The sequence below is a fragment of the Somniosus microcephalus genome, chromosome 5, assembly GCF_052327205.1.
Source record: "Somniosus microcephalus isolate GS21.2 chromosome 5, FLI_Smic_1.0, whole genome shotgun sequence".
Taxonomy (NCBI): domain Eukaryota; kingdom Metazoa; phylum Chordata; class Chondrichthyes; order Squaliformes; family Somniosidae; genus Somniosus; species Somniosus microcephalus.
In genome coordinates, this window is record NC_140991.1 from 65,427,599 (window position 1) to 65,455,397 (window position 27,799).

At 43.0% G+C, this 27,799-nt stretch overlaps 1 protein-coding gene and 1 long non-coding RNA gene across 4 annotated transcripts in view; one reads left to right on the forward strand and one right to left on the reverse strand.

Annotated features, from left to right (window-relative positions):
• Positions 1–5,940: 5,940 nt before the first annotated feature.
• LOC147117082 (ATP-dependent zinc metalloprotease YME1L1-like) overlaps positions 5,941–27,799 on the reverse strand; it is a 77,099-nt gene continuing 55,240 nt past the window's right edge. For 2 of the 3 annotated variants that reach the window (XM_085987708.1, XM_085987706.1), the window contains 13 exons: positions 22,028–22,111; positions 20,953–21,035; positions 20,770–20,860; positions 20,123–20,275; positions 19,887–20,019; positions 19,237–19,299; positions 14,102–14,214; positions 13,863–14,018; positions 12,484–12,635; positions 11,255–11,381; positions 8,644–8,717; positions 7,556–7,642; positions 5,941–6,508 (listed from right to left, as the gene is read on the reverse strand). In XM_085987708.1, coding sequence (XP_085843834.1) covers positions 6,365–6,508; positions 7,556–7,642; positions 8,644–8,717; positions 11,255–11,381; positions 12,484–12,635; positions 13,863–14,018; positions 14,102–14,214; positions 19,237–19,299; positions 19,887–20,019; positions 20,123–20,275; positions 20,770–20,860; positions 20,953–21,035; positions 22,028–22,111 — 1,460 coding nt within the window. In that variant the 3' untranslated portion in view covers positions 5,941–6,364. Of the gene's footprint in view, positions 6,509–7,555; positions 7,643–8,643; positions 8,718–11,254; positions 11,382–12,483; positions 12,636–13,862; positions 14,019–14,101; positions 14,215–19,236; positions 19,300–19,886; positions 20,020–20,122; positions 20,276–20,769; positions 20,861–20,952; positions 21,036–22,027; positions 22,112–27,799 lie in introns of those variants that run through there. The other variant, XM_085987707.1, reaches the window with a different exon arrangement.
• Positions 7,639–13,570, forward strand: LOC147117083 (uncharacterized). The gene is made up of 2 exons (XR_015078364.1): positions 7,639–7,755; positions 13,233–13,570. It is a non-coding gene; the product is annotated as an uncharacterized LOC147117083 (long non-coding RNA).

Consider the following 27,799-nt stretch of genomic DNA (forward strand, 5'->3'; position numbering starts at 1 on the left):
TTTAAAAGAGTAAATTAAGCTGTTGGGGCGTTTAAACCAGAAGTAGAATCCGGGTATAAAAAGGGATGGGCTTAGTGCAGCAGCTCTGAGTGCGGTGCATTGAGTGTAAGCAGAGTTTGGTAAGTGGCAGAGTTTGGGCAAGTGGCAGAGTTTGGGCAAGTGGGAGGTGAGGGGGTGTTTTTGCTCTGTTTTGCTTCCCACTCTCAGGCTAATCCAGCACTGCGGAAGCGGAGCACCGAGACAATTCAACCAGACGGCCCCCACAGACAGCATTCAAAAGGGAGGTTGGTAGGTCCTTTTCCTTCTCTTCTATACCTTTAAGTTGGTAAGTCCTATTAAATAGTGGTGTAATATTATCATCTATATTGGGCCAGAGGGCCTTCATAACTAATAATAAGAAATTTAATTAATTACATAGATATGGGTAAACAGGTGATGTGTTACTGTTGCAAAATGTGGGAGCTGGTGGACCCCATTGAGGCTCACGGTGATTACATTTGCGATAAGTGTTTGCTGCTAGAAGAACTCAGGCTCCGTGTTAAAGAGCTTGAGACCGAGCTTCAGACACTGCGACACATCAGGGAGGGGGAGAAGTTCCTGGACTCTATGTTTCAGGAGGTAGTCACACCTATGAAATTAATTAATGCAGATGTAGTCCGTGGTCAGGGACAGGAGTGTGACTACGAGTGAGGCAGGTATGGGGATCCAGGAGGTAATGTTGAAGGAGACGCAGCCCTTGCTCTTGTCAAGCAGGTCCGATGTTCTTACTCCCTGTGAGGGCGGGAGCGGGGACTGCAGGGAGGATGAGTAACCTGGTCACAGCACTGTGGAACAGGGGGCCATTCAAGTGGAGGGAGTAAAAAGAAATGTTGTAGTGGTAGGGGATAGTATCATTAGGGGGATAGATAGGGTTCTCTGCAGTCAAGAGCGGGAGTCCCGAAGGCTGTGTTGCCTGCCCAGTGCCACGGTTAAGGACATCTCTTCTGGGCTGGAAAGAAACTTGGAGTGGGAGAGGGAGGATCCAGTTGTCGTGGTCTATGTTGGTACAAACGACATCGATAGGACAAGGAAGGTGGTTCTGTTAAAGGAGTAGGAGCAGCTAGGGGTCAAATTAAAAAACAGAACCTCAGGGGTAATAATCTCTGGATTATTACCTGAGCCACGAGTGAATTTGGCTAGGGTAAATAAAATTAAAGAGTTAAATGCGTGGCTCAAAGACTGGTGTAGGAAAATGGGTTTTGCTTCTTGGGACACTGGCACCAGTACTGGGACAGGAGGGAACTGTTCCGTTGGGATGGACTTCACTTGGCCAGTGCTGGGACTAGAGTCCTGGCGAATCATATAACTAGGGCTGTAGAGAGGGCTTTAAACTAATTAGGGGGGGGGGGGGGGGAGGTTTCTGGAGAGCAAATAATAAAAATGACAACGGAGAAGATCATAGACTTAGGTAGCAGTGGGGGAATTAAAAAACAGAACGTGTCAGGAAGGGACAGAAGGTATGGAGTAAAAGGTAAAGTAGTAAAAAGGGAAAAAACAGGAAATAAGTGTCACAAAACATATTTGAAAGTTCTTTATCTGAATGCACGTAGCATTCGTAACAAAATGGATCAGTTAACGGCACAAATAACTACATATGGGTATGATCTTGTGGCCATTACAGAAACATGACTGCAGGGTGACCATGACTGGGAATTAAACATGCCAGGTTATTTAACAATCAGGAAGGACAGGCAGGAAGGAAGGGGAGGTGGGGTGGCTATGTTAATAAAGGAAGGAATCACTATAATAGAGAAATGATATTGGGTCAAAGGAGCAGGATAGTGAAACAGTTTGGGTGGAGATAAGGAATAAGGGGGGGGGAAAAAACACTAAAGGGCGTAGTCTATAGGCCTCCGAACAGTGGCAACTCTGTTGGACGGAGTATTAATCAGGAAATAGTTGAGGCTTGTAATAAGGGAACAGCTATAATTATGGGGGATTTTAACTATCATATTAACTGGACAAATCAAATTGGGCAGGGCAGCCTCGAGGAGGAGTTCATTGAATGTATTAGGGATGGGTTTCTTGAACAGTATTTAACTAAACCGACCAGGGGGCAAGCAACCTTAGATTTGGTCCTGTGTAATGAGACAGGATTAATTAAAAATGTCCTAGTAAAGGATCCCCTTGGACTGAGTGACCATAACATGGTTGAATTCCATATTCAATTAGAGGGTGAGAAGATTGGATCTCAAACAAGCGTGCTGAGCTTGAATAAAGGAGACTATGAAGGTATGGGAGCGGAATTGATTAGAGTGGACTGGGAAAATAGATTAAAGGGTAAGACGGTACATGATCAGTGGTGTACATTTAAGGAGTTATTTTACAACTTCCAAAAAATATATATTCCACTGAGGAAAAAAGGGTGCAAAAGAAAAGATAGCCATCCGTGGCTAAGTAATTAAGGATAGTATCCGACTAAAAACAAGGGCATATAAGGTAGCCAAATCGAGTGAGAGGATAGAAGATTGGGAAGTCTTTAAAAGACAGCAAAAAATAACAAAAAGATTAAAAGGAAGATAGATTATGAAAGTAAATTAGCAAAAAATATAAAAAGATAGCAAAAGTTTCAATAGTTATATAAAAAGAAAAAGGGTGGCTAAAGTAAATGTTGGTCCCTTAGAGGATGAGACCGGGAAATTAATGGTGGGAAACATGGAGATGGCAAAAATATTTTGTATCAGTCTTTACAGTAGAGGATACTAAGAATATCCCAACACTGGACAAACAGGGGGCTCTAGGAGTGGGGGGGGGGGGGGGGCGGAGGAAGGAGCTAAATACGATTAAAATCACTAAGGAAGTGGTACTTGGTAAAATAATGGGACTGAAGGCGGATAAATCCCCTGGACCTGATGGCTTACATCCAAGGGTCTTGAGGGAAGTGGCGATAGGGATTATGGATGCATTGGTAATAATTTTCCAAAACTCCCTGGACTCAGCAAAGGTCCCGGCCGATTGGAAAACTGCTAATGTAACACCCTTATTTAAAAAGGGTAGTAGGCAGAAAGCTGGAAACTATAGACCTGTTAGCCTAACATCTGTGGTTGGTAAAATTTTAAGAGTCCATTATTAAGGAGACAGTAACTGGACATTTGGATAAACATAATTTAATAGGACAAACTCAGCATGGTTTCATGAAGGGGAAGTCATGTTTGACAAATTTGCAAGTCCTTTGAGGAAGTAACATACAGGGTGGATAAAGGGGAACCAATGGATGTAGTGTATTTAGACTTCCAAAAGGCATTTGACAAGGTGCCACACAAAAGATTATTGCTCAAGATAAAAAATCATGGGATTGGGGGTAATATTCTGGCGTGGGTAGAGGATTGGCTCTCTAACAGAAGGCAGAGAGTTGGGATAAATGGTTCATTCTCAGACTGGCAATCAGTAACCAGTGGTGTTCCGCAGGCATCAGTGCTGGGTCCCCAACTCTTTACAATCTATATTAACGATTTGGAGGAGGGGACCAAGTGTAACATATCAAAGTTTGCAGATGATACAAAGATGGGAGGGAAAGTAGTGAGTGAGGAAGACATAAAAAACCTGCAAAGGGACATAGACAGGCTAAGTAAGTGGGCAGAGATTTGGCAGATGGAATACAATACTGGAAAGTGTGAGGTTATGCACTTTGGCAGGAAAAATCATAGAGCAAGTTATTATCTTAATGGCAAGAAACTGGAAAGTACTGTAGTACAAAGGGATCTGGGGGTCCTGGTGCACAAAACTCAAAAAGTTAGTATGCAGGTGCAGCAAGTGATCAAGAAGGCCAATGGAATGTTGGCTTTTATTGCTAGGGGGATAGAATATAAAAACGGAGGTATTGCTGCAGTTGTACAAGGTATTGGTGAGACCGCACCTGGAATACTGCATACAGTTTTGGCGTCCATACTTAAGAAGACATACTTGTGCTCGAGTCAGTACAAAGAAGGTTCACTCGGTTAATTCCGGGGATGGACATATGAGGAGAGGTTGAGTAGATTGGGACTCTACTCATTGGAGTTCAGAAGAATGAGAGGCAATCTTATTGAAACATAAGATTGTGAAGGGGCTTGATCGGGTGGATGCGGGGAGGATGTTCCCAATGATGGGTGAAACTAGAACTAGGGGGCATAATCTTAGAATAAGGGGCTGCTCCTTCAAAACTGAGATGAGGAGAAACTTCTTCACTCCGAGGGTGGTAGGTTTGTGGAATTTGCTGCCCCAGAAAGCTGTGGAAGCTACATCATTAAATAAATTTAAAACAGAAATAGAGTTTCCTAGAAGGGAATTGAGGGATACAGCGGGCAGGAAATTGGACATGAGTCTAGGTTCGGAATGGTCGTGGCCCTGTGGGTAGTGGAGCGGGCCCAGGGGCCGTGTAGCCTGGTTCTGCTCCTACTTCTTGTGTTCTAATTCTGTTAGATTTCAGGAGATGGTTTTATTCCTGTTCCTGGCTGGGGTGGAGATCGCCTTTACAGAAGGTAAGTACGTAGAAAATATAGGGACAGAGTGATCTCCTGGACGAGTTTCGATCGCCTAGATGGGTCGGAGAGGAATTTCCCAGATTTTTTATCCCAAATTGGCCATTGGTTTTTTTAAATCTGGTTTTTCACCTCTCCCGGGAGTTCACATGGGTTCGGGTGGGATGGAGAGTGACAGTAGATTTGAGGTTAGGATCAGATCAGCCATGATCTTATTGAATGGTGGAGCAGACTCGAGAGGCCGATTGGCCTGCTCCTGCTCCTATTTCTTATGTTCTTATTTTGAAGGCCTACCCATCAGAATTTCTTTTATCTCCCTTGTCCCTATCCTCCCTAGTTTAGAGTCAGACATGCCATTCTCGGTCATCAGATGTTCGGAACTGCTTGTTATCGGTTATTTATGTTCATGCAGCTTTAATCATTAAATTCCCAAAGATATCTTCTATTCTAGTCTCATACACTGGTTAACATACACATTTTAAAGCAGTTTTGTTAAACAAAGTCAAAATCCTAACTTAGCATTATAATATGGTTATTAGCAGTAATGGAAGAAAAATAAGCATTGGGCCTCGGTTGGCCAAATTAAAGATACATAAAACAACCTTCCTAGCACACAAACAGCTAGCCTGGAAACAAGGTCATATGTGACTGTCACAGTGCAAAATGTTAACATCCACATGGAACCAAAACATCAGCAAATTCTAAGCACCTATCCAGTTATTCTAACACCAGCCTGAAGAGACTTTTTGTCTCAAGTTTTAATAGTCATGTAAACACAGTCTTGTTCACGTCACCCCATATATTTTGGATACCCTAATTTCTAAATCTGAAAACTGGACAACTCGGCCAACGTAAATTACACCAGAGTGGCACAGGGCAACGTATCACAGCAAAGACCATCTGTCTTCTCCTTCCAGGGAAACCACACAGCAGCAAATAGCTTGCAAAGGGACAACAGTGCAAAATGCATTTATTTTAAATTCTTGACTTCAGTAAAGCAAATACAATGTACAATAGAAGAAATTCAGATAAGATCTCTATTTTAGGTGTCAATAGAAATCTCAAAATCTGAAGTCCTTACTGCTTATATTCAAAATAAAAAGTACAACTTCAATAAACTTTCTATACATTGTCTGGTGTTCAATTCCTACAGTACACGGTTTATCCTACATTACAGCAAAAGGAAGAGGGGAAATATTTTGCACTCTGCATTTATGCCCTCGTAGCTACTTAGCAAAGTTAGTGGCGACTCAGTAAGCAGCAACTATTTTTGCAGCTTGTGTGCTTCTGCCTTCAAAAAGGACTTTTCCTTTATTACCAACACCAGAAATATTGGGAGTACAGAAGAGATAATGAAAGGCTGGAATGCCCAGCAGCAATCCAGGGATGGAGATATAAATAGACAAATATCTGAATGACTCAATGATGAAAGCAGCCCTGAGACATTTTATCTGATTTTAATAGTACTAAGGAAGAACTCATCAAAATTGTGTGTACACAAATAGACTTAAAATACAAAGAGGGGAAAAAAGAAAATAGTTGAAGGCAACAATGTTCACCATGCTTCTTGCATATCTTTACACCTTACACTAAACAGAGAGTAAAATGTTCATAAATGTAGAATCACTTAAAAACTCATCCATTTATTGAATGGGCATGGTTGAGCTGGGATTTAAAACAGCTGCAGAGCACAAATTTTAGGTAATTTCATTGTGCGAAATATCACTTTCTGTGACTATGAAAATACTAACAACACCCTCAGAATTAAAACTGCCTATAGTATACATTAGGTGGGCTACTGCTCTTCCACATATATACATCTGGGTTAATAACCATGGACTGAATCTCTATTCCAATGCAAGAGATTATTTTAGTTCTAGTCTCTTTCCCTCAAGAACTATCTGTATCTCTTTGGCATCCAGTGTCTCATACTTCAGTAAAGCTTCTGCTAGATTTTTGTGCTCCTTTGCATGAGTCTTCAAGATATGCTTTGCTCGTTCATAAGATTCCTGTGTTTAAAAAAAAGACTTTTAGCAAGCATTTAACATTGGATCGCTATTCCCAGTTTATTTTGTTCTTACAGATTACAGTTCTCCTAACTTCTATATTTTATGAACTTTTCACTGAAAATGTGGGAAAATAGCTGACAAATGTTTTTAAACAAACTTACTTCTTCCCAAATTTTCCATAAGTGTGGAATTTAGTGAAAATATTTAACTGTCAAAAAAAGTATTACATTAATATGATGCAAACAGGTTAGGACTGGTTGCAAACATATCACACCGAAGACATTAATATGAAGAGTTTTTCCTTTGGATTATCAGAAATTTGAGAGAGGGCGAGAGAAAGAAAGAAAAAGTTTTGATCTCCTTACCTAAGGAAGGATATACTTGCCATAGAAGGAGTGCAATGAAGGTTCACCAGACTGATTCCTGGGATGGGGGGATTGTCCTATGAGGAGAGATTGAGTAGACTAGGCCTATATTCTCTAGCGTTTAGAAGAATGAGAGGTGATCTCATTGAAACATACAAAATTCTTACAGGGCTCGACAGGGTAGATGCAGGGAGGGTGTTTCCCCTGGCTGGGGAGTCTAGAACCAGGGGTCACAGTCTCAGAATAAGGGGTCGGCCATTTAGGACTGAGATGAGGTGACATTTCTTCACTCAGAGGGTGGTGAATCTTTGGAATTATCTACACCAGAGGGCTGTGGAGGCTCCGTCGTTAAGTATATTCAAGACAGAGATCGATAGATTTTTGAATATTAAGGGATACGGGGGATAGTGCAGGAAAGTGGAGACGAGGTAGAAGATCAGCAATGATCAGACTTGGTTTAATATCTCATCTGAAAGACTGCACCTCCAACAGTCCAGCTCTCCCTCAGCACTGCAGTGGAGTGTCAGCCTAGATTTTTGTGCTCAGTTTCTGGAGTTAATAAGCATAGAGAAGGATAATCTCACATTTGGCTTAATCTAGATATCAGAAATGCCTACCATAAATATGTTCAGTGGCTTGACATATTGCATTAGCAGACATGTCTAACAAAAAATAACCTTACCCTCAATAATATCCTGATTTCTTGTTCAATAGCAGATTGAGTGTCTGGGCTTACTTTTTCTGGATCCGTATAGGTCATTACTCCAAGCTACAGGCAAAAACAAAACAGAATGTGACCTCACCATTGCATGACATTCATCTTCAAGGAGACGTTATCTAACAAGAAACTGTAACCTTCAAGTCACAGCAAAGATGACAAAAGTAAGTTGTATGGCATTTATGCAGCGATGGGGAGCAGAGGGTAAGGGTTTGTGTTATTTGTCAGTCTGCCATTTAACCTAGCTACTGAGGGGTCCCACTAAAGTACAACCAGAGATGTGCACAAGAGCTCAGCACTGAAGATAGATTGCAGACAAGGTTGAGGTTAGCTGAATTATCTTCCAAAATATAGATGGACTGATGTGTTATTTGAGGTTATTTAGGATAGTGGGAGACACTCTATTAATTATCAATAGCAAAGAAGCAGAGCCAGTGTTGATAAAGCCAAAATGATTTCAGCAGGAGGAATATTGAAGCTGCTGGATTCAATTTAGAATTTTTCAAAATGTTATCAATCCAGAGTTGAAGGTTAGGAGAGCGATAAGAAACAGGTGAACTTAGTCAAGTCAGTAAGATTTTTGCTATGGTGATGTAAAGCAGCAAAGGCAAACAGGAACATCAGAACAAAAGTAAATACAACTCCTCTGGATCAGAAAGAGTAGAAATAAGAAATTCTGGATTGGAAAGAAAGTGTCAAGGAGTGAAATTTGAGTGAGAAAAAAAGATGAAGACATTAAAATTGACATTTGTGAAGATGACGTGCAAATTAAAGTGAGAAGAGGTTGTGGTTAAGTTGCAAATCTGAGTTGAACTTGCATTTTGTTCATAATGTTGGAGAATAAAAAGCAAGGATAAAGTGAACAAGCAACACTAACTGACCCGTTAGTTGAACTGGGAAAGGGCAATGACAAATCACTGCTGAGGTGTGGAGAACAGACCATGGGCCATACTGGAAGCAGTTTTGAGTAGATCTAAGCAATGTTTACATGGCAGTTAACTTAAAATATTGGTACTGCAAAGTGCACTATAATTTAATAAGCAACTTTTTACCTTATCACTCATTCCAAATTTTGTGACCATCAACTTTGCTACTTTGGTTGCACTGTCAAAATCACTCGAAGCACCTAAGTTTTTAAAAATGCACAGTATTTCAGTTACAGAAAACAGACAGACAAATGTTTTTACTTTACTTGTTTTGTGCTGGGCAGGTAAGCTCCATAATAGGTGTGGAATGCAAAAATTCTCAATTGTTTGCAAACTTGCCACTTAAAAAATGAAACACTATGCAGCATTCTAAAACTGTTAATTTAGTAAGTCAATTTATTAAATGGCTAGAAACAAGACAGCAATGATTACTCAAATTTGAATGAGATACATTTTCATTTTAAGGTTCACTGACAAATATACATATACAATCACAAAAACAAAACATGGACCTCTTGACCAGATGTAAGACACTAATGTCAACAGGATTTCAAAGCATATGGAGGCCGTCAACCATGGCTACACTTGGTCCTTTCTAAATATGGAAACATTTCAAATAATGTTTGTCTAGCAAGCCTGCCACTGCACTTTACCTGTTTGTACAAGATAACCATTTTAAAGGCTGATTGGATTTCTATAGCCGTGACTCTACAATCCAAAGTATTAGCCCTGCAGAATACCACTTTATGGTGCTAGTTTTTAAATCACTGACTGCAGGAGGAATTATTGGACCATGCGCTTCATATTTCACCTCCTTAAAGGATCTCAACAGGCTAGAAAGGCTAAACGTTTGCAGGTGGTAGGCCTGGTGCTTAAAGCACAAGTGGATATCCACATTATTGCTCGTACAAGTATGCCAGAGGCATGAGCTGCACTTTACAGTATTTTGTCTTTAAATTTCCATATTCCAGGAATTAAAATCTTGGGCAAGGAAGCAGAATGCACTAAAATAACAAAGAGCCACTTGGAACCTTGATGTCCTTGAAATTTTTATAAAATTCTACAATCACATGATGCCACCCCCTTCACCTTGCCATCTCTCGTGACCTCGCTACTCCCATTGTGTCAATTGCAGATAAGGCCATCTCTAACCATTTCCTCGTATTGCTCTTGGCCCACATCCCCCTTCCACCCACCCCCCGCAACTGTACTTCCTTCTGTGTCCACCCCTGGAAAAAAAACTCTCCCAACTGCACTTATGAAATCCTAATTGTCCAGCCTCTGGTCCTCCATTCACCATGACATTTCTGCAGCTACCGATCTACTCAACCACACTCTCACCACTATCTGTGATGACCTACTAAAACAATTACCCTCTCTCACCCTGGCCATTCCCCCGGTACGGCTCATCTTCGCTCCCTTAAGTCCAAGGGACACAGACCCGAACGGATAGGGCAGACAACTGGTTTAGCCATTCTCCGCCAGATCTGGCTGGATCACAAAGCACTATCGGGTCCTGCCCTCGTCTGCCAAAATTGCTCACTATTCCAGAATAATTCTGGAATGCAAGGATAAGCCCCGGTTTCTATTCTCTACTGCTAACCATCTTCTTAAACCCCTCTCCCGTCTCCTCCACCCTCGCCTCCGATAACAAATGTGAAGAGCTCATGGACTTCTTTGTCTCCAAGATTGAGACCATCCGTTCAGCTGCCTCTGCCACTTCCCTTCCTTCCCCTAGCCCACTGGGCCAAACTTCCGCTAAGGTTCCCCCCTGCCCTAGCCCTGAACTCACATCTTTCTCCAGTTTCTCTCCGATCTCCCCTTCATGACTTCTCTGTGCTCATTTTGTCTATGAGACCCACCTCTTGCTCCCTCGACCCTATTCCCACCAAACTGCTGACCACCCAATTTCCTTTGCTGGCTCCCATGTTAGCTGATCTTATTAACGGTACTCTCTCCTCAGGTACTGTCCCCCCCTCTCCCTCAAATCTGCAGTATCCCCTCTTCTCAAAAAAACAAACATTGATCCCTCCGTCCTTGCAAACTACCACCCCATCTCCAACCTCCCTTTCCTCTCCAAAGTCCTTGAACGTAATGGCCCATATTTTCGGATCAGAGGCTTCCTGCGTGCGGAGGCCTCCGATCTGGAGAAAATCTACGCCCTTACCTGAGGGCTCCAGAGGTCCGGCAATTTCCGCTCCTGGGCCTCTCCACGACGAAATGCGCAGGGCCTACGTATCCCAGGGGCGCATGCTGTTCGCAAGCATCCCTGGGATCACATGGGCCATGGGGAGCCTATGGGGAAAGGGAATCTCCCTTCATACTTTTGACAGCTTACACCTGTCAAAAGTATGAACGGAGATCACTCCAAAAACACATCAAAACATTAAATAATTTTTTTTTTTTTTTTAAATTGCCTTTCTAAAATTAGTTAAAATTACCTCTTTCCTCCTTGAAGACGCTCCTTAAAACCTACCTCTTTGACCAAGCTTTTGGTCACCTGCCCTAATTTATCCTTATGTGGATCGGTGTCAATTGTTTTTTTGTCTTAAAATACTCCTGTGCAGCGCCTTGGGATGTTTTACTACGTTAAAGGCGCTATATAAAACACAAGTTGTTGTTGCATTGTATCGAAAGGAAATTGCACAGCTTGAAGCTGTGCGAAAACTCAATTGACTCACATTTAAGACACACTAAGCTTGAAATGCGTATATACCCAATATGGCTTAATACAAACCTGTGGTAATTTGTTCTGTTCCAAAGATGAGTTCTTCTGCTACTCTACCACCCATGCTGACATCCATTTGAGCAAGTAACTGAGCTCGGGTTTCACTCCATCGGTCACTTTCTGGTAACAATGACACCTGAGAGAATGTTGTTGTACAGAAAGCATAATATGAGCCTCTTAGCAACCATCTACAAATCTTTGTAAAGTATGCAAATACACAAATAAGCAGTCTACTTATAGTTTGAAAACAAAGTACTAATCTTAAAATTCAGGAGCTTGTGGTATTGCCTTCAGACTCCAAGTCCAGTTCTATATGAATGATGACCATAGAAACAGTGTACAATCTTCCACCACAGTTTATAGTTAACAATATAACCATGATTCTGACTTTGGATACATTTTACATCTTGTTTGCACAGTGAACTTCTACTAGATTACATACACAATTGTCAAAACCACTTTGGTCACTTGCTAATTTTACTTTGAAGGCTTATTTTCCCCCAAAGGAGAATATTTTTTTTTAAAAACTACACTAAGTTTGCACCATTTCCTAAATTAGGAACAGCGACAATCATGTGGGATTAAAAAATGAGCCACTAGCATTTCATAATACCTTGTATAACCAACTAAAAACCTCAAAACCCTCCTCTTTGACCATGTATTTGGGTCCCTATTCCTAGCCTCTCCATGTCTCTCCCCTTTCTCCATGTTCTGTCTCCATTTCCTTTCCTCCTTATTTGTAAAGCACTCAGATCTTCTTGCAAGCAAGGAGCTCTATCTAAATGCAAGTTGTTGTTGTAGTGACGAGTTGGAAGAGAAATATTCCCACTAATGGAAGAAACAAGAACAGTGTGGGATTGAGGAAGATCACATTTAAAAAGTGTTTATCTCCTGATATAGGCACTTGCTTGTAATTTGTCAGCCAGATAAGACATTGGGGTAAACACATTTTAAATGTATTACAAGGAAAGTGACCTTCTGAAGTATGTTCTATAAATAAAGGGGGAAAAATGTAGTGGAACTTCCTCCTGCCAAGTAATGATGATCTATAGAAGCGACCACCCTTTTGTCAAATTGTTAAACTTGCAATACTGTATCATACTGCCAGTTAAACTTGATTAAAGAATTCAACATTCAGGACATTATTTACATTGCATTAGTTCAATTTTAAAACCAAACAAAACAGGTCAGCAATTTAATATCTTACCAGACAAAACCTTCTGTTGTTTTACACTTACATGTCCCAGGGTAGGTCCCCTTGGCATTATTGTAGCTTTGTTAATAGGCATAGCATTTTTTGTAAAATGTGCTACTATAGCATGTCCTGATTCATGGTATGCTGTGATTGTTTTGTTTCTAGCATCAATCTCAATACTCCTGCGCTCTGGACCTGTTGGCAGTAGACAAGTCACAAGTAAATGGAAGCTTTTCAAATAAGATAACAGTTTGAACAAATGCCTTACAATATCAGATAGTTTGTCAGAAATAATAAGTTTCACCAGTTTTACTATTCAATTTTGTATTCCAAATTCCTGGTGTAATTTTGATTGAAATATATTAAAAGCAACAACTTTGGGGGCTTTTTAAATTCTGATTCAGTGTGGAAAACAAACAGTTTACTTGAGAATATCACAAATTTTATTATAAAGATGTAACTCAAACTGAAGTCCAGTCCCTTTTGTTGACTGCTGCTGGTTATTTGGAATCTTGTTTCTAAATATTCATACATGCTTCTCAAAAACTAACAAAAAGGCATACCACAATACAAAATGAAAGACGCAAGCCCGCTGCCTACAGGGCGAGTCTCTACCCTCAGCCAGCACCATCTGGGGAGCACCCAGTAGAGCAAGGGAAAGGAGATCAAAAATATTGTAGACAAAGGTTGATAGTGACTTGAAAGGCTTATTTCTATGTTTAAATTGCTGAATAATTTCCTAAAAGTAGTGTATAACTGTGCATGTCTATCTTTTCAATATTCCTTCCCTAGGGAGACCCCACGCAGTAGCTTCTCACTTCAGCATCTGATAACCCGGAATTTCCTGTAGCCTCCAGTTTGGCTTACTGAAGATATGCTGGAAAGCTCCAATATAAGTAGGTGATAAGAGAAGATGGATTCGACATTGGCTTCATCCCACTGGAGATATGAACACCCTAAAACATACCACTAGATAAATGACAATGTTTATATTATAAAACACCCCCTTAACATTTATATGGCTTATAAGTAGTTACATCAAGAAGCATTATTCTACATATGCACAGGAATTTAGGTAAACCAAATTTTCCCAGTGACATTCGTGTGACAGATGCAAAATTACTGTACTTCTTAAAAAAAAAAAGGCAGATGAGTTTCTAAAAAATGCAAGATCAATAAAAAGGCAAACTCATTTGGACTAATTTTATATTGCAAAAACACACCAGATGAATGATAAGTTCTTAAACACAGATACAGCCAATTTACATAAGCACCAAAAGAAATATATTTTCCAAGCCTTTATACTTGGGTTTTCTTCCTTCTGTAAATTAGTAGCTTGGAATTTCAAAATACAGCAACTTTATAGAAAGGGATATTAAAGCCTTTAGAAAGACAAAGTTCAAACAGTCGGGTAGAACCTACCCATAAGGATTTTGTCCTTGGCAAATTCCAAGTCTTTCATTGTAACTTGATCTTTTTCATCTACAGCTGCTTTTAGAGCAGCCTGGTTGACTAGATTCTCCAGTTCAGCCCCCGAGAAACCCACGGTGCCTCTGGCTATTATTTCTGCATCAATTGCTATAAAAACAGAGAGAGTGTCAAATCACACAGAAAATAGTTTGGCAATAATTTATCTTTGCTAGGGAACAGCTGCCGCTTACCTGGATCAACTTTAACCTTGCCAAGATACCACTTAAGAATCTCTACTCGCCCTCTTATATCCGGTCTGGGAACAGTAACGTGCATGTCAAATCTACCCGGACGGACAAGAGCACTATGGAGGAAGAATACGCAATAAACTGGGCATCAATTTAAAATATGACCAAATGTGAAAATTTCCTCATTATATAACTATTGTACTATTGCATTAATGATGCTAAAAATTATGACAGCCAGTTTGTCAAAATTAGCTGAAGGCTGTTAATCTAATAGTGCAGATTCTACACCTTCAATTTTGAAGCTGTTCTTTTTGCCAACAATCCAACTTGCTGAACAACTAAACTGTTGAGGTAAAATTACAAACAATGCAAACGTATAATTACTGAGTGGTACTGGAAGCCAAGACCATTGATGCGCTATCAATTCTAATGAGAGGCTGAGCAGAGTTCAGAACGACAGGCTTTTATTAACTACTGAATTGCACTTCAGACAGATCAGGACTATGCCTCTAGTGGATGACCGAATGCCTGGAGCTGCCATGCGGCCGTCCTTATACTCGGTAGCCGAGGGCGGAGTCAGCTGAGGCATAGTCAGACATAACAGTTAAACAAGAGTGAACGACAACAACAACAAGTGAACACAGTGAACTACAGTGGTTTACCACATTCACCCCTCGTTTAAAATTAAGTCCGGCGGGGTGAAGTGTATCAAAAGTTCGAGGAGGCGAGTCTGTCGGGCGGCCTCGTTTGCCGTCGAGATCTTCGTGGCGACGGTTGCGATGTTACAGCTTCCAACGACGCGTCTTGAGCGGGGTCGGGCACCGGTGTATCGTCCCCTTTGGTGTTGGGTGGGCGAGTGGACTCCGGCTGGTCCTGGGGTCGCGGCATGCCGTCTACTGGGGTGGAATGGATAGGGGTGAGAATTTGGTCTACTGAATTTTGGGCCGTGTCGAAGGGGGTCGTGGTGGAGGGCAATGGTGACGGGTCAGTGGACCCCGAGGGTGCCGGATCTCTAATGGAGACTGTATCCTCCCGCCCGTCCGAGTATGCCACGTAGGCGTACTGGGGGTTGGCATGGAGGAGGTGAACCTTCTCTACCAGGGGAGCCGTTTTGTGGGACCTTACATGCTTCCTCAGCAGGACGGGCCCTGGGGACGTCAGCCAGTGTGGTAGTGAGGTACCGGATGTGGACCTCCGGGGAAAAACGAACATTCGCTCATGGGGGGTGGCGTTGGTGGCCGTACACAGCAGTGACCGGATGGAGTGGAGCGCATCAGGTAGGACATCCTGCCAACGGGAGGTCGGAAGGCCCCTAGATTTTAAGGCTAGGAGGGCCGCCTTCCAAACCGTCGCGTTTTCTCTTTCAACCTGTCCGTTCCCCCGGGGGTTGTAGCTGGTGGTCCGGCTTGAGGCAATGCCTCATGAGCAGGTACTGACGGAGTTCGTCGCTCATGAAGGACGAGCCCCGGTCGCTATGAATATAGCTGGGAAAACCGAACAGAGCAAAGAGGTTGTGCAGGCATTTAATGACCGTAGCGGTGGTCGTGTCCGGGCAGGGGATGGCGAAAGGGAAACGGGAGTACTCATCAACTATGTTGAGGAAGTACACATTACGGTCAGAGGAGGGGAGGGGCCCTTTAAAGTCGACACTCAGGCGCTCAAAAGGGCGGGTGGCCTTGATCAGGTTTGCTCTGTCAGGCGTATAGAAGCGCGGCTTGCACTCTGCACAGACTGGGCAGCTCCTGGTCATGGTCCTGACCTCCTCGATGGAGTAAGGCAGGTTGCGGCCTTTAATGAAATGGAAGAACCTGGTGACCCCCGGGTGGCAGAGGTCGTTGTGGAGGCCCCGTAGTCTATCGATCTGCGCGGTGGCGCATGTGCCTCGCGATAGAGCATCTGAGGGTTCATTGAGTTTCCCGGGCCGGTACAAGATGTCGTAATTGTAGGTGGAAAGTTCAATTCTCCACCTCAAAATCTTGTCATTTTTGATTTTGCCCCTCTGCTTGTTGTTGAACATGAAAGCGACTGAACGTTGGTCAGTAAGCAGGGTAAATCGTTTTCCAGCCAGGTAGTGCCGCACCGCCTCCACAATGGCCTGGGCCTCCTTTTCCACAGAGGAGTGTCTGAGTTCGGAGCCCTGGAGGGTTCGTGAAAAGAAGGCCACGGGTCTTCCCGCCTGGTTAAGGGTAGCGGCCAGGGCAAAGTCGGATGCATCGCTCTCCACCTGGAAGGGGATGGACTCGTCTACCGAGTGCATGGTGGCCTTGGCAATGTCGTCTTTTATACGGTGAAAGGCTGAGCGGGCCTCCGCCGTCAGGGGGAAGGAAGTGGACTTGATAAGTGGACAGGCTTTGTCCGCATAATGAGGGACCCACTGGGCGTAATAGGAAAAGAAGCCCAGGCAACTTTTGAGGGCCTTGAGACAGTGGGGCAGGGGAAGTTCCATCAATGGGCGCATCCGGTCAGGGTCAGGGCCGATGACTCCGTGTTCCACCACGCAACCAAGGATAGCGAGGCGGGCTGTGCGGAATATGCACTTTTCCTTGTTGTACGTGAGGTTTAGGAGTTGGGCCGTGCGAAGGAACTTATCAAGGTTGGCGTCATGGTCCTGCAGGTCATGGCCGCAGATGGTCACGTTGTCCAGGTAGGGAAACGTGGCCTGTAACGCATTCTCGTCGACCATCCGGTCCATCTCCCTCTGGAAGACGGAGACACCGTTGGTGACGCCGAAAGGAACCCTGAGGAAGTGAAAAAGACGGCCGTTTGCCTCGAAAGCTGTGTACTGGCGGTCCTCAGGGCGGATAGGGATTTGGTGGTATGCTGCCTTGAGGTCAATGGTCGAGAAAACGCGATATTGCGCTATCTTATTAACCATGTCGGCTATGCGGGGGAGAGGGTATGCGTCCAACTGGGTGTACTTGTTGATAGTCTGGCTGTAGTCAATGACCAGGCGCTGCTTGTTGCCAGTCTTAACGACTGCCACCTGAGCTCGCCAGGGGCTGGTACTATCCTCAATAATCCCCTCTTTCAGGAGCCGCGTCACCTCAGATCTTATGAAGGATCTGTCCCCGGTGCTGTATCGCCTGCTCTTTGTGGCGATAGGCTTGCAGTCGCGGGTGAGGTTGGCGAACAGGGGGGGGGGGGTGATTTTGAGGGTGGAGAGACTACAGGTGGGGCGCGGCTGGCAATTTAAAAACTGCTGGTTGCAGACAGTGAGCGGGGGAAGAGGTCCACCGTATGTCAAGGTGACGCTCTTAAAGTGACAATGAAAGTCCAACCCCAGCAGAACGGCAGCGCAGAGATGTGGCAGGACGAATAGCTTTACATTTTTATAAACGGAGCCCTTCACCGAGAGGGTCACTACGCAGTAGCCGCCGACGTCTGCTGAGTGAGATTTTGAGACCATGGAGATCCGATGGCGCGTTGGCCGGACCGAGAGGGAATAATGCCATACCGTATCAGGGTGTATGAAGCTCTCCGTGCTCCCGGAATCAAAAAGGCAAGTTGTGGCGCGGCCATTTACCTGGATGTCCATCGTGGACCTGGCTAGCTGATGGGGTCTGGATTGATCCAGCGTAATGGAGGCCGCTGTGGAGTCGGGAGCGTCGCTGTAGAACCCCGGTGAGGCGGCGGTGGGTGAGTCGGGGGCCCGTTGGCAAAATGGCGTCGTCGGAGAAGAAGGACAAAATGGCGGCGCCCATGACGATCCCGATCCCCACGAGGCTGGAGGAAGGCAAGATGGCCGCTCCCACGAATCGCACGCGGCGCTGTTGGAGGTAGGGGTCTTCTGACTTCTGCAGACGCCAGCGTAGTGTCCCTTCTTACCGCAGGCAGAGCAGACCGCGTTTTTCGCCGGGCAGCGCGCCCTGGGGTGTTTGGTTTGGCCACAGAAATAACATTTCTGGCTCGGGCGGGACATCGCTGCAGCAGTTGAGGCCGGGGCCCGTGGCGGCGCCGCGTCCCAAGATGGCGGCGGCTGCGGCATCCATGAGGCGGCCGCGCGGTCCGGGGAGTAGGCCTCCATGTTCCGGTGGGCTACGTCCAACGAACGGGTGAGTGAAATCGCCTTCTTCAGGTCGAGCTTGCTACTTTCCAGCAGTCGCTGCCGTGTGTGAGTGGAGCTGAGGCCCGCAACGAGGGCGTCACGGATGAGCTCCTCCGTATGTTCCGTGGCTGATACTTGCTTGCATTCGCAGGCTCGGCCGAGTTCCTTCAGCGCCCGTATGTATGCTTCTGTTGGTTCCCCGGGCTGTTGTTTGCGGGACCCCAGGAGATGTCTTGCGTAAACATAGTTGACCGGGCGTGCGTATTGCTCCTTCAAAATGTCGATAGCCCCCTGGTAGCTCGTAGCATCCCGGATAAGGGCAAAAGCTCGGTGGTTTACTTTAGAATTCAGCACCCTGAGCTTGTCGGCATCGGCGGCGACAGTCTCGCCGGATGCAGCCAGAAAGGACTCAAAACAGTTCAGCCAGTGCGAGAACTTAGCAGTCGAGTCCGGTTCTTGCGGGTCGAGTTCCAGGCACTTGATCTTAAGTATCTGCAGCATCGTTATTATTATTATTATTTTTTTTTTTTCAGTAGTTAATAAAATTGATGCGCTATCAATTCTAATGAGAGGCTGAGCAGAGTTCAGAACGACAGGCTTTTATTAACTACTGAATTGCACTTCAGACAGATCAGGACTATGCCTCTAGTGGATGACCGAATGCCTGGAGCTGCCATGCGGCCGTCCTTATACTCGGTAGCCGAGGGCGGAGTCAGCTGAGGCATAGTCAGACATAACAGTTAAACAAGTGAACGACAACAACAACAACAAGTGAACACAGTGAACTACAGTGGTTTACCACAACCATAGTTACCACAATTGTGCAGGTTTGTTTTGACATTGTTGCTGAATATATCAAAGCAGGTGAATTAATAAGGGTTATAATAAAAAATGGTATTATTTCTTTTGCAATTGTGTTTAACTTAACAAAATCTCATTTATTCAAATGATAGCGAAGCCCAGATCCCAAGAATTTTTTTTTTTTTAATGTAGCAGCATTAAAGTTATTTGCCATTTTCCTACAAACATATTACACTTTAAATTATTTAGAAACTCAACAATAAACAAATCAAATATTTTAATTTGCACTTACTTGTCCAATGCTTCAGGAAAGTTTGTGGCTCCTATTATAATGACACCTTCATTGGGCTTGAAACTGAAGAGAAATAGAACTTTACAGTACTAGCTATTAAACGCAATTGTAATTGAAATACAATTTTAAAAAGATGTCTAATGTTTGCCACTATTGTACTAGTGAATTTCTTCAAATCCTTAAAAGCACAAGTTATTTAGGGCTACAAAATGGAGCGCCATGTACACAATTACAGAAGCACATTCTGCCCTCCAGTAACAATGCGTTGGTGGGGCATGTCCACACAGTTGCAGGAAGGTCCCCCAAGTTTGATCATTGGTTGACAATAAGTTAATCAACCCAGTCAAGGTGACAGTGAATGCCTCACAACCTCCCTCTCTGGACTTGTAATAAGTGAGAAATAAAAGCCAAATTTCTTTTTCCAAGATTACCATCCAGTGACCCTTGCAGGACCTGTACAAAATCAGGGGAGAATAGGATCTGACTTGGTTGTGACAACCCCAAAAAGTTGCAAAGCTCGACACTCCCTGTCCAAGTTCACATGAACAATGGCCACATGGACAAGGTACTCTACGACTACCACTGCCCATTAAATCAGACCATTTCACCACAGATTTTACTCTTGGTACAGTGTTGGTCTTTTCTCTTACCCATCCATCTCTGCAAGTAGTTGGTTTATGGTCTGTCTAGAATAGGGATGCATGGGTGATTCAATTCTCTTTCCACCAACAGAATCCAGCTCATCAATAAATATGACACATGGTGTATTTGCTTTTGCCTCCCCTAAAGCACAAACACAGACAAGAGCAAGTTAAAAAAGCAAATATTGAGAAGTGTAGTGATTTTACTACAAAATAATTTTCATTTTGTAGACTGGGAAACATACTAAACAGATTCCTTATCCTACTAGCTCCAACGCCAACAAACATTTCGTCAAACTCTGATCCCGATGCATAATAGAATGGTACATCCGCTTCGCCGGCAACGGCTCTTGCAAGAAGAGTTTTCCCATTTCCAGGGGGTCCGACTAAAAGAATACCTGAAATTAAACAGAAATGGACATTTCAAGTTAGATTAAATAGTATATGTTAGGAATAGTACTGAAATCAACATTTTAAGCAACATTGTATGTGCTTATATGAAACATCTCTTAAAAAAAAATGCTATTCTGCACAATTAGAAACATCTTTCATGCAATAATTACTACATGCATACTTAATTTTAAATTAACTGATACCAGTACAAAAATTTCTGTTCAAGTCATGGAAAGTAATTCTAAAGTCAATAGCTAGCAATTGTTATAACCTGCAAGTCCCCATCAGAGCTCACTATACCAACTAGAATAGAAAAGAACCCAAGGACGAACAGCCAAAGATGCTCATGGTCATTAATGAACAATTCCTTCCATCAGAAATTTGACAGATGAGTAACATACCAGACCTTTCAGTCATCTGTAAAAAAAAGTATTTACAGACTAATGGTAGCAAAAAAACACATTACTGAAATTATAACTGATGATTTCTAGCTACATACCTTTAGGCAGTTTGCCTCCTAATACAGTGAACTTCTGAGGGTTTTTCAAAAATTCCACTACTTCTTGGAGTTCATGTTTTGCCTCCTCCACCTGGTGAAGAAGTCATCATAAAAGCAAGTATTTGCAAATGAATCACTTAAAATTCAAAATACTTCTGAAGGGTCAATGCAAATGCTACCTACCCCTTTCACATGTTCAAATGTTACATTTTTCATCTGAATTGGATCCACCGCTGCATCCAGTCCTGACGTAGTACGAAATCGCACTGTCGGAAAGGCAGGTGTAAATTGAAATACGGGATTCTCTCGAAACTTCCCACTTAAAAACTTACTGAACCCAAGTGCAAAATAAACCAGAGACAGGGGTGCTTGAAGTTTAATTTTTATCACTTTTTTACCCATCATTCGCAAAAATGAACTAAAGAGTGCAACTACAATTATATGCTTTTGTTGAATACAGAGCTAACTTCCTGGAGCAAGCAGCTTAAGAGTATGTACGAATACAGAGGGGTCATTCTACAACCATCCGACAGAGCTTTTCAAAATGGAAGCTAAAGTTCAAATTAATTACAAATGAAAGGAACAACAAAATTTGACTTGGCTGACTTGCACATGATTTCACTGTACAAAATATTGCACCAATTTGAATTTTTCAACTGAAAACAGGAAAGGTTTTACTTAGGTCAACATGTTTGGATTCTGCTTTTAATCTCATTGAGAAATTCTGCTAAGATTTAAATTAAGGGATAAATTTTACAAATTGTAGTTTCAAGTTCAAAAAACTGAACCACAGTTTAGATTTTGCGCCAATTGTAATTTTTTTTTTTTTTTTTTACACTGCCAAATATAAAGTTCTTAAATTGCATACTTGACACTGGTACAACTGATTAATTTTAAAATGTTAACAGATTTTTGAAGTCTTCACAGGAACTTTCAAATCCCACTGACCTATTGAGAGTTTATAAATACCCAACATATTGTTTTCGTCAGGAAACTTGGCAGGAGTTTCTGAAGATAGAGGTGATACCACACATAAACAGAGTTCTCTCCATTTAAAATGGCCCCAAAATTTAAATTATGCATGAAAACATCTAAATACGCAGTTACTAGAACATTAATTTGGACTGGTAAAATATTTTAGAATAGGCGGTCAGACAGTTGAAATGATATAGTGACTAGTACAGAAATTATTTCTCCCTTTCAACTGCATACAGTTCCAAACTACAAAATCAAAACAAGTGAGTCATTGAAAGTTTACCAGACAAGAACGGTGTTCTGGATAGACCATAAATCCCAAGCAAGAGGAGGAACAGAAGAACCAGTCTCGTTCTTCTTAAAGAATCTGGGGGGAAATGAATGCAAACAAGTTTGAGTTAATTATTCAAAAGGATCATTTTCTGAAAAGTACTAGATAACATGGTGCATTTTGGGAACACCAGCATATCATGTCACATTGTTATGATGTTTTACAACTGCAGTTACCAATATGAGCTCCTTCATCTTCTGCCTTACTCACTATAGTTTTCAGCAAGTTGGGCTTTCCGGCCCCCCCATATCTACCATTCTGTATGCCTGTCACACAATCTTCATTTAATTTATTCAACTTTTTGAACTAGCGCAGCTTTTTTCTTTATGACCTTTCCCTCTTTGATCTTACTATGTATTTTTTTGGTAAACTCATTCTTCCAATATACTGTTGAAATTCACTCCATTTTTATTTCCCAGTTCTGGCTTCACAACTGCATTCAAATGGGAGTGGAAGCAAGAGTCAAGTCAGGTCTAGCAGAGCAGAGAGGCTCGGTGGACCATGAGCATGTAGCACAATTGTGCTTGCAGAGGAGATTGGGTACAGCAGAGTAGTGTTTGCATAGGTCAGAGGGGCCCTATGGGAGGAACAATCTTAAAAATAGCTTGGGGGGAAAAAGAAAAAGGTATTTTTTTTTTTTTTTTTTTTTAAATAGAGGGATTTATGATCAAAGACCAAAAACTGATTGCTGGGATGATTTCTCACCGAGATTATCTCCAACAAGTGCGAGGAGCTCATGGACTTTGTTACAAAGACCGAGACCATCTGTTCAGTTGCCTCTGCCGCTTTCCTCCCTTCCCCTAGACCACCGGGTCAAACTTCCTCCAAGGCTCCCCCCTGTCCTAGCCCTGAACTCACATCTTTCTCTAGTTTCTCTCGCATCTCCCATCAGGCCCTCTCCAAGTTCACCTTCTCCATGAGACCCACCTCCTGCACCCTGAACCCTATTCCCACCAAACTGCTGACCACCCACCTTCCCTTCCTGGCCCCCATGTTAGCCGATGTTGTTAACAGTTCCCTCTCCTCAGGTACTGTCCCCCCCCTCCACCTTCAAATCTGCAGTCATCACCCCCTTCCTCAAAAAACCCACCCTTGACCCCTCTATCCTTGCAAACTACCGCCCTATCTCCAACCTCCCTTCCCTCTCCAAAAACCTTCAACATGTCGCCTCCCAAATCCATCTTTCCCGCAACTCCACATTTGAATCCCTCCAATCAGGTTTCTGCCTCTGCCACTGAAACGGCCCTCAGACACAAATGACATTCTATGCAACTGTGGTAAACTATCCCTCTTCATCCTTCTTGACCTGTCTGCAACTGTGACACAGTTGACCACACCAACCTCCCCCAATGCCTCTCCCCAGTCATCCAGCTGGGTGGGACTGCCCTTGCCTGGCTCCATTCTTATCTATCCAGTTGTTACCAGAGAATCAACTGTAATGGCTTCTCTTCCTACTCCCGCACCATCACCTCTGGTGTCCCCCAAGGATCTATCCTTGGCACGCTCCTATTTCTCATCTACATGCTGCACATCAGCAACATCATCCGAAAACACGTCAGGTTCCACACGTACGCTGACGACACCCAGCTCTACTTCACCACTACCTCTCTCGACCCCTCCATTATCTGATTTGTCAGATTGCTCCGCCATTCAATAAGATCGTGGCTGATTTGATCTTGGCCTCAACTCCACTTTTCTGCCCGTTCCCCATAATCCTCTGTAGTTCAAAATTCTGTATCCGAGTCTTGAATATATTCAAGAACTCGGCCTCCACAGCAATCTGGGGTAGAGAATTACAAAGATTCACGACCCTCAGAGAAGAAATTCCTCCTCATCTCCAACTTAAATGGGCGACCCAACCCCTTATTCTGAAACTATGCCACCTAGTTATAGATTCCCCCATGAGGGGAAACATCCACTCAGCTTCTACCCTGTTAAGCCCCCTCAGAATCTTATATGTTTCAATAAGATCACCTCTCATTCTTCTAAAACTCTAATAAGTATAGGCCCAACCTGCCCTCCTAAAACAACCCCTTCATCCCAGGAATCAACCTCGTGAACCTTCTCTGAACTGCCTCCAATGCAAATATACCCCTCCTTAAAAAAGGAGACCAAAACTGTACGCAGTACTCTAGGTGGGGTCTCTCCAACGCCCTGTACAGTTGTAGCAAGACTTCCCTACTTTTATACTCCATCCCCTGGCAATAAAGGCCAACATTCCATTTGCCTTCCTAATTACTTGCTGTACCTGCATGCTAACTTTTTGTGTTTCATGTACAAGGACACCCAGATCCCTCTGCACCACAGCATCTGTAGTCTCTCCATTTAAATAATATTTTGCTTTTCTATTCTTCCTACCAAAGTGGATAACCTCACATTTTCCCACATTATACTCCATCTGCCAAATTTTTGCCCACTCACTTAACCTATCTACATCCCTTTGCAGACTCTTTGTATCCTCCTCACAGCTTGCTTGCCAATCTATCTATTTATCGTCAGCAAATCTGGCTACAGTACACTCGGTCCCTTCATCCAAGTCATTAAATAGTTGAGGCCCCAGCACTGGTCCCTGTGGCACCCCGCAAGTTAGTTTGCCAATCTGAAAATTACCCATTTATCCCAACTCTCTGTTTTCTGTTAGTTTGCCAATCCTCTATCCATGCTAATATATTACCCCCAACACTGAGCTCTTATCTTGTGCAGTAGCCTTTTATGTGGCACCTTATCGAATGCCTTTTGGAAATCTAAATACACTACATCTACTGGTTCCCCTTTATCCTGCCTGCTTGTTACATCCTCAAAGAACTCTTTTTAAAAAAAATTTAAAAAAAATGTCAAACACGATTTCTCTTTCATAATACCATATTGACTCTGCTTGATTAGGTTATGATTTTCTAAATGTCCTGCTACTACCTCATTAATAATGGATTCTAGCATTTTCCCAATGACAGATGTCAAGACTAACTGGCCTATAAATTTCCTGCTTTCTGTCTCCCTCCTTTCTTGAATCTGGGCATTACATTTGCGGTTTTCCAATCCACTGGGACCTTTCCAGAGTCTAGGGAATTTGGGAAGATTACAACCAATGCATCCGCTATCTCTGCAGCCACTTCTTTTAAGACCCTAGGATGCAGGTCATCAGGTCCAGGGGACTTGTCAGCCTTTAGTCCCATTAGTTTGTCTAGTACTTTTTCTCTAGTGGTAGTGATTTTTTTTTTTTTTTTTTATAAAGTTCCTCCATCCCTTTTGCCCCTTGATTTTCCACTATTATTGGGATGCCTTTAGTGTCTTCTACCGTGAAGACAGATACAAAATATTTGTTCAAAGTCTCTGCCATTTCCTTGTTTCCCAGTATTAATTCCCCAGTCTCATTCTCTAAGGGACCAACGTTTACTTTAGGTACCCTCTTCCTTTTTATATACTTGTAGAAGCTCTTACTGTCTGTTTTTATATTTCTTGCTAGTTTACTCTCAATCTATTTTCTCCCTCTATTTTTTGTCATCCTTTGCAAGTTTCTAAAAGTTCCCCAATCTTGTGGCTTACCACTAATCTTCGCAACATTGGATGCCTTTTCTTTCAATTTGATACCCTCCTCATCTTCCTTAGTAAGCCACGGATGGTTCATCCTTCTCGTAGTCTTTCTTTCTCAAATGGAATATATCTTTGTTGAGAGTTATGAAATATCTCCTTTAAAGTGTGTCACTGCTTATCTACTGTCTTACTTTTTAATCTATTTTCCGAGTCCACTTTAGCCAACTCTGTCTTCATACCTTAGTAATTGTAGTTTCAGACCCAAGTTTCTCACCCTCAAACTGAATGTGAAATTTTATGTTATGATCACTCTTCCCTAGAGGATTTTTTACTATGAGATCATTAATTAATCCTGTCTCATTACACATTACCAGATCTAAAATAGCCTGTTCCCTGGTTGGTTCCACAACATATTGCTATAAGAAACTGTTCTGAATACACGCTATGAACTCGTTCTCAAGGCTACCTTTGCCAATTTGATTTGTCCAATCTATGTGAAGATTAAAATCGCCCACGATTATTGCAGTACCTTTCTTACAAGCCCCCATTATTTCATGATTTATACTCTTGTCGCAGTGTAGCTACTGTTAGGGGGCCTATAGACTACTCCCACCAGTGACTTCTTTCCCTTGTTATTTCTTATCTCCACCCAAACTGATTCTACATCTTGATCTTCCAAGCAAAGATCATCTCTCACTACTGTACTGATCTCATCCTTTATTAACAGAGCTACCACACCTGGCTTTCCTTTCTGCTGATCCTTCCGAAATGTCAAATACCCCTGAATATTCAGTTCCTAGCCTTGGTCACCTTGCAGCCACATCTCTGTAATGGCCATCAGGTCATACCCATTTATTTCTATTTGTGCTGTCAATTCATTATCTTGTTACAAATGCTGCGTATATTCAGATAAAGAGCCTTTAATTCTGTCTTTACCATTTTTCCTTATTCTGACCCTATTTGCTGGTGCACTCTTATGCTTGTACGCTCTTGTCCCTTCCTGTCACACTCTGGTTATCATTACTCCATCGCTACCCTGCACTTTTGCCATGTCCTTTCTCTTTAACTTTCTAAGTTTCCCCTCACCTGAACAATTAGTTTAAACTATTTAGTTTAACGCCCTATCTACAGCCCTAGTTATTCGATTCTCCAAGACACTGGCCTCAGCACAGTTCAAGTGAAGCCCGTCCCAACGGAACAGCTCCCTCCTTCCCCAGTACTGGTGCCTGTGCCCCATGAATCAAAACCCATTTCTCCCACACCAATCTTTGAACCACGCATTCAACTCTCTGATCTTATTGACCTTATGCCAATTTGCTCGTGGCTCAGGTAGTAATCCAGAGATTACCACCTTTGTGGTTCTGCTTTTTAATTTAGCCCCTAGCTGCTCATACTTCCTCAGCTGAACTCCTTTCTTTGTCCTACCTATGTCGTTGGTACCTACGTGGACCACGACAACTGGATCCTACCCCTCCCACTTCAAGTTCCTCTCCAGCCCAGAGGAGATGTCCTTAACCCTGGCACCGGGCAGGCAACACAGCCTTCAGGACTCATGCTCTCGACGGAAGAGAACAGTATTGATTCCCCTAGCTATACTGTCCCCTACCACTACTACATTCCTTTTTACTCCCCCAACTTGAATGGCCCCAGGTACCACGGTGCTGTGGTCAGTTTGCTCATCCTACCTCCAGTCACTGCTCTCGTCCACACAGGCTGCAAGAACCTCATACCTATTGGACAAGTGCAAGGGCTGAGGCTCCTCCAATGCTATCTTTCTGGATCCCCATACCTGCCTCACTTGTAGTCACATCCTCCTGTCCCTGACCACAGACTAAATCTGAAGTATTTAACCTAAGGGGTGTGACTGCCTCCTGGTACAAAGTGTCTAGATACCTTCCTCCCTGATGTATCGCAGCATCCAAAGCTCGGACTCCAGCTCATCAACTTTGAGCCAAAGTTCCTAGAGCTGCAGACACTTACTACATATGTGGTTGCTGTGGATCACACTGGGATCCACCAGCTCCCACATGCTACAGCTGCAACACATCACTTGCCCTGCTATCTCTATTGTATTTTATTTAACAAATTAGGTTTTCAAATTTTGAAATTCTCAATTGTCTATTAATAGTTTTTAATCTAGGTAATAACTAAATTTAATAAATTAAACAAGGTATATGTTTTAGGTCTTTACTG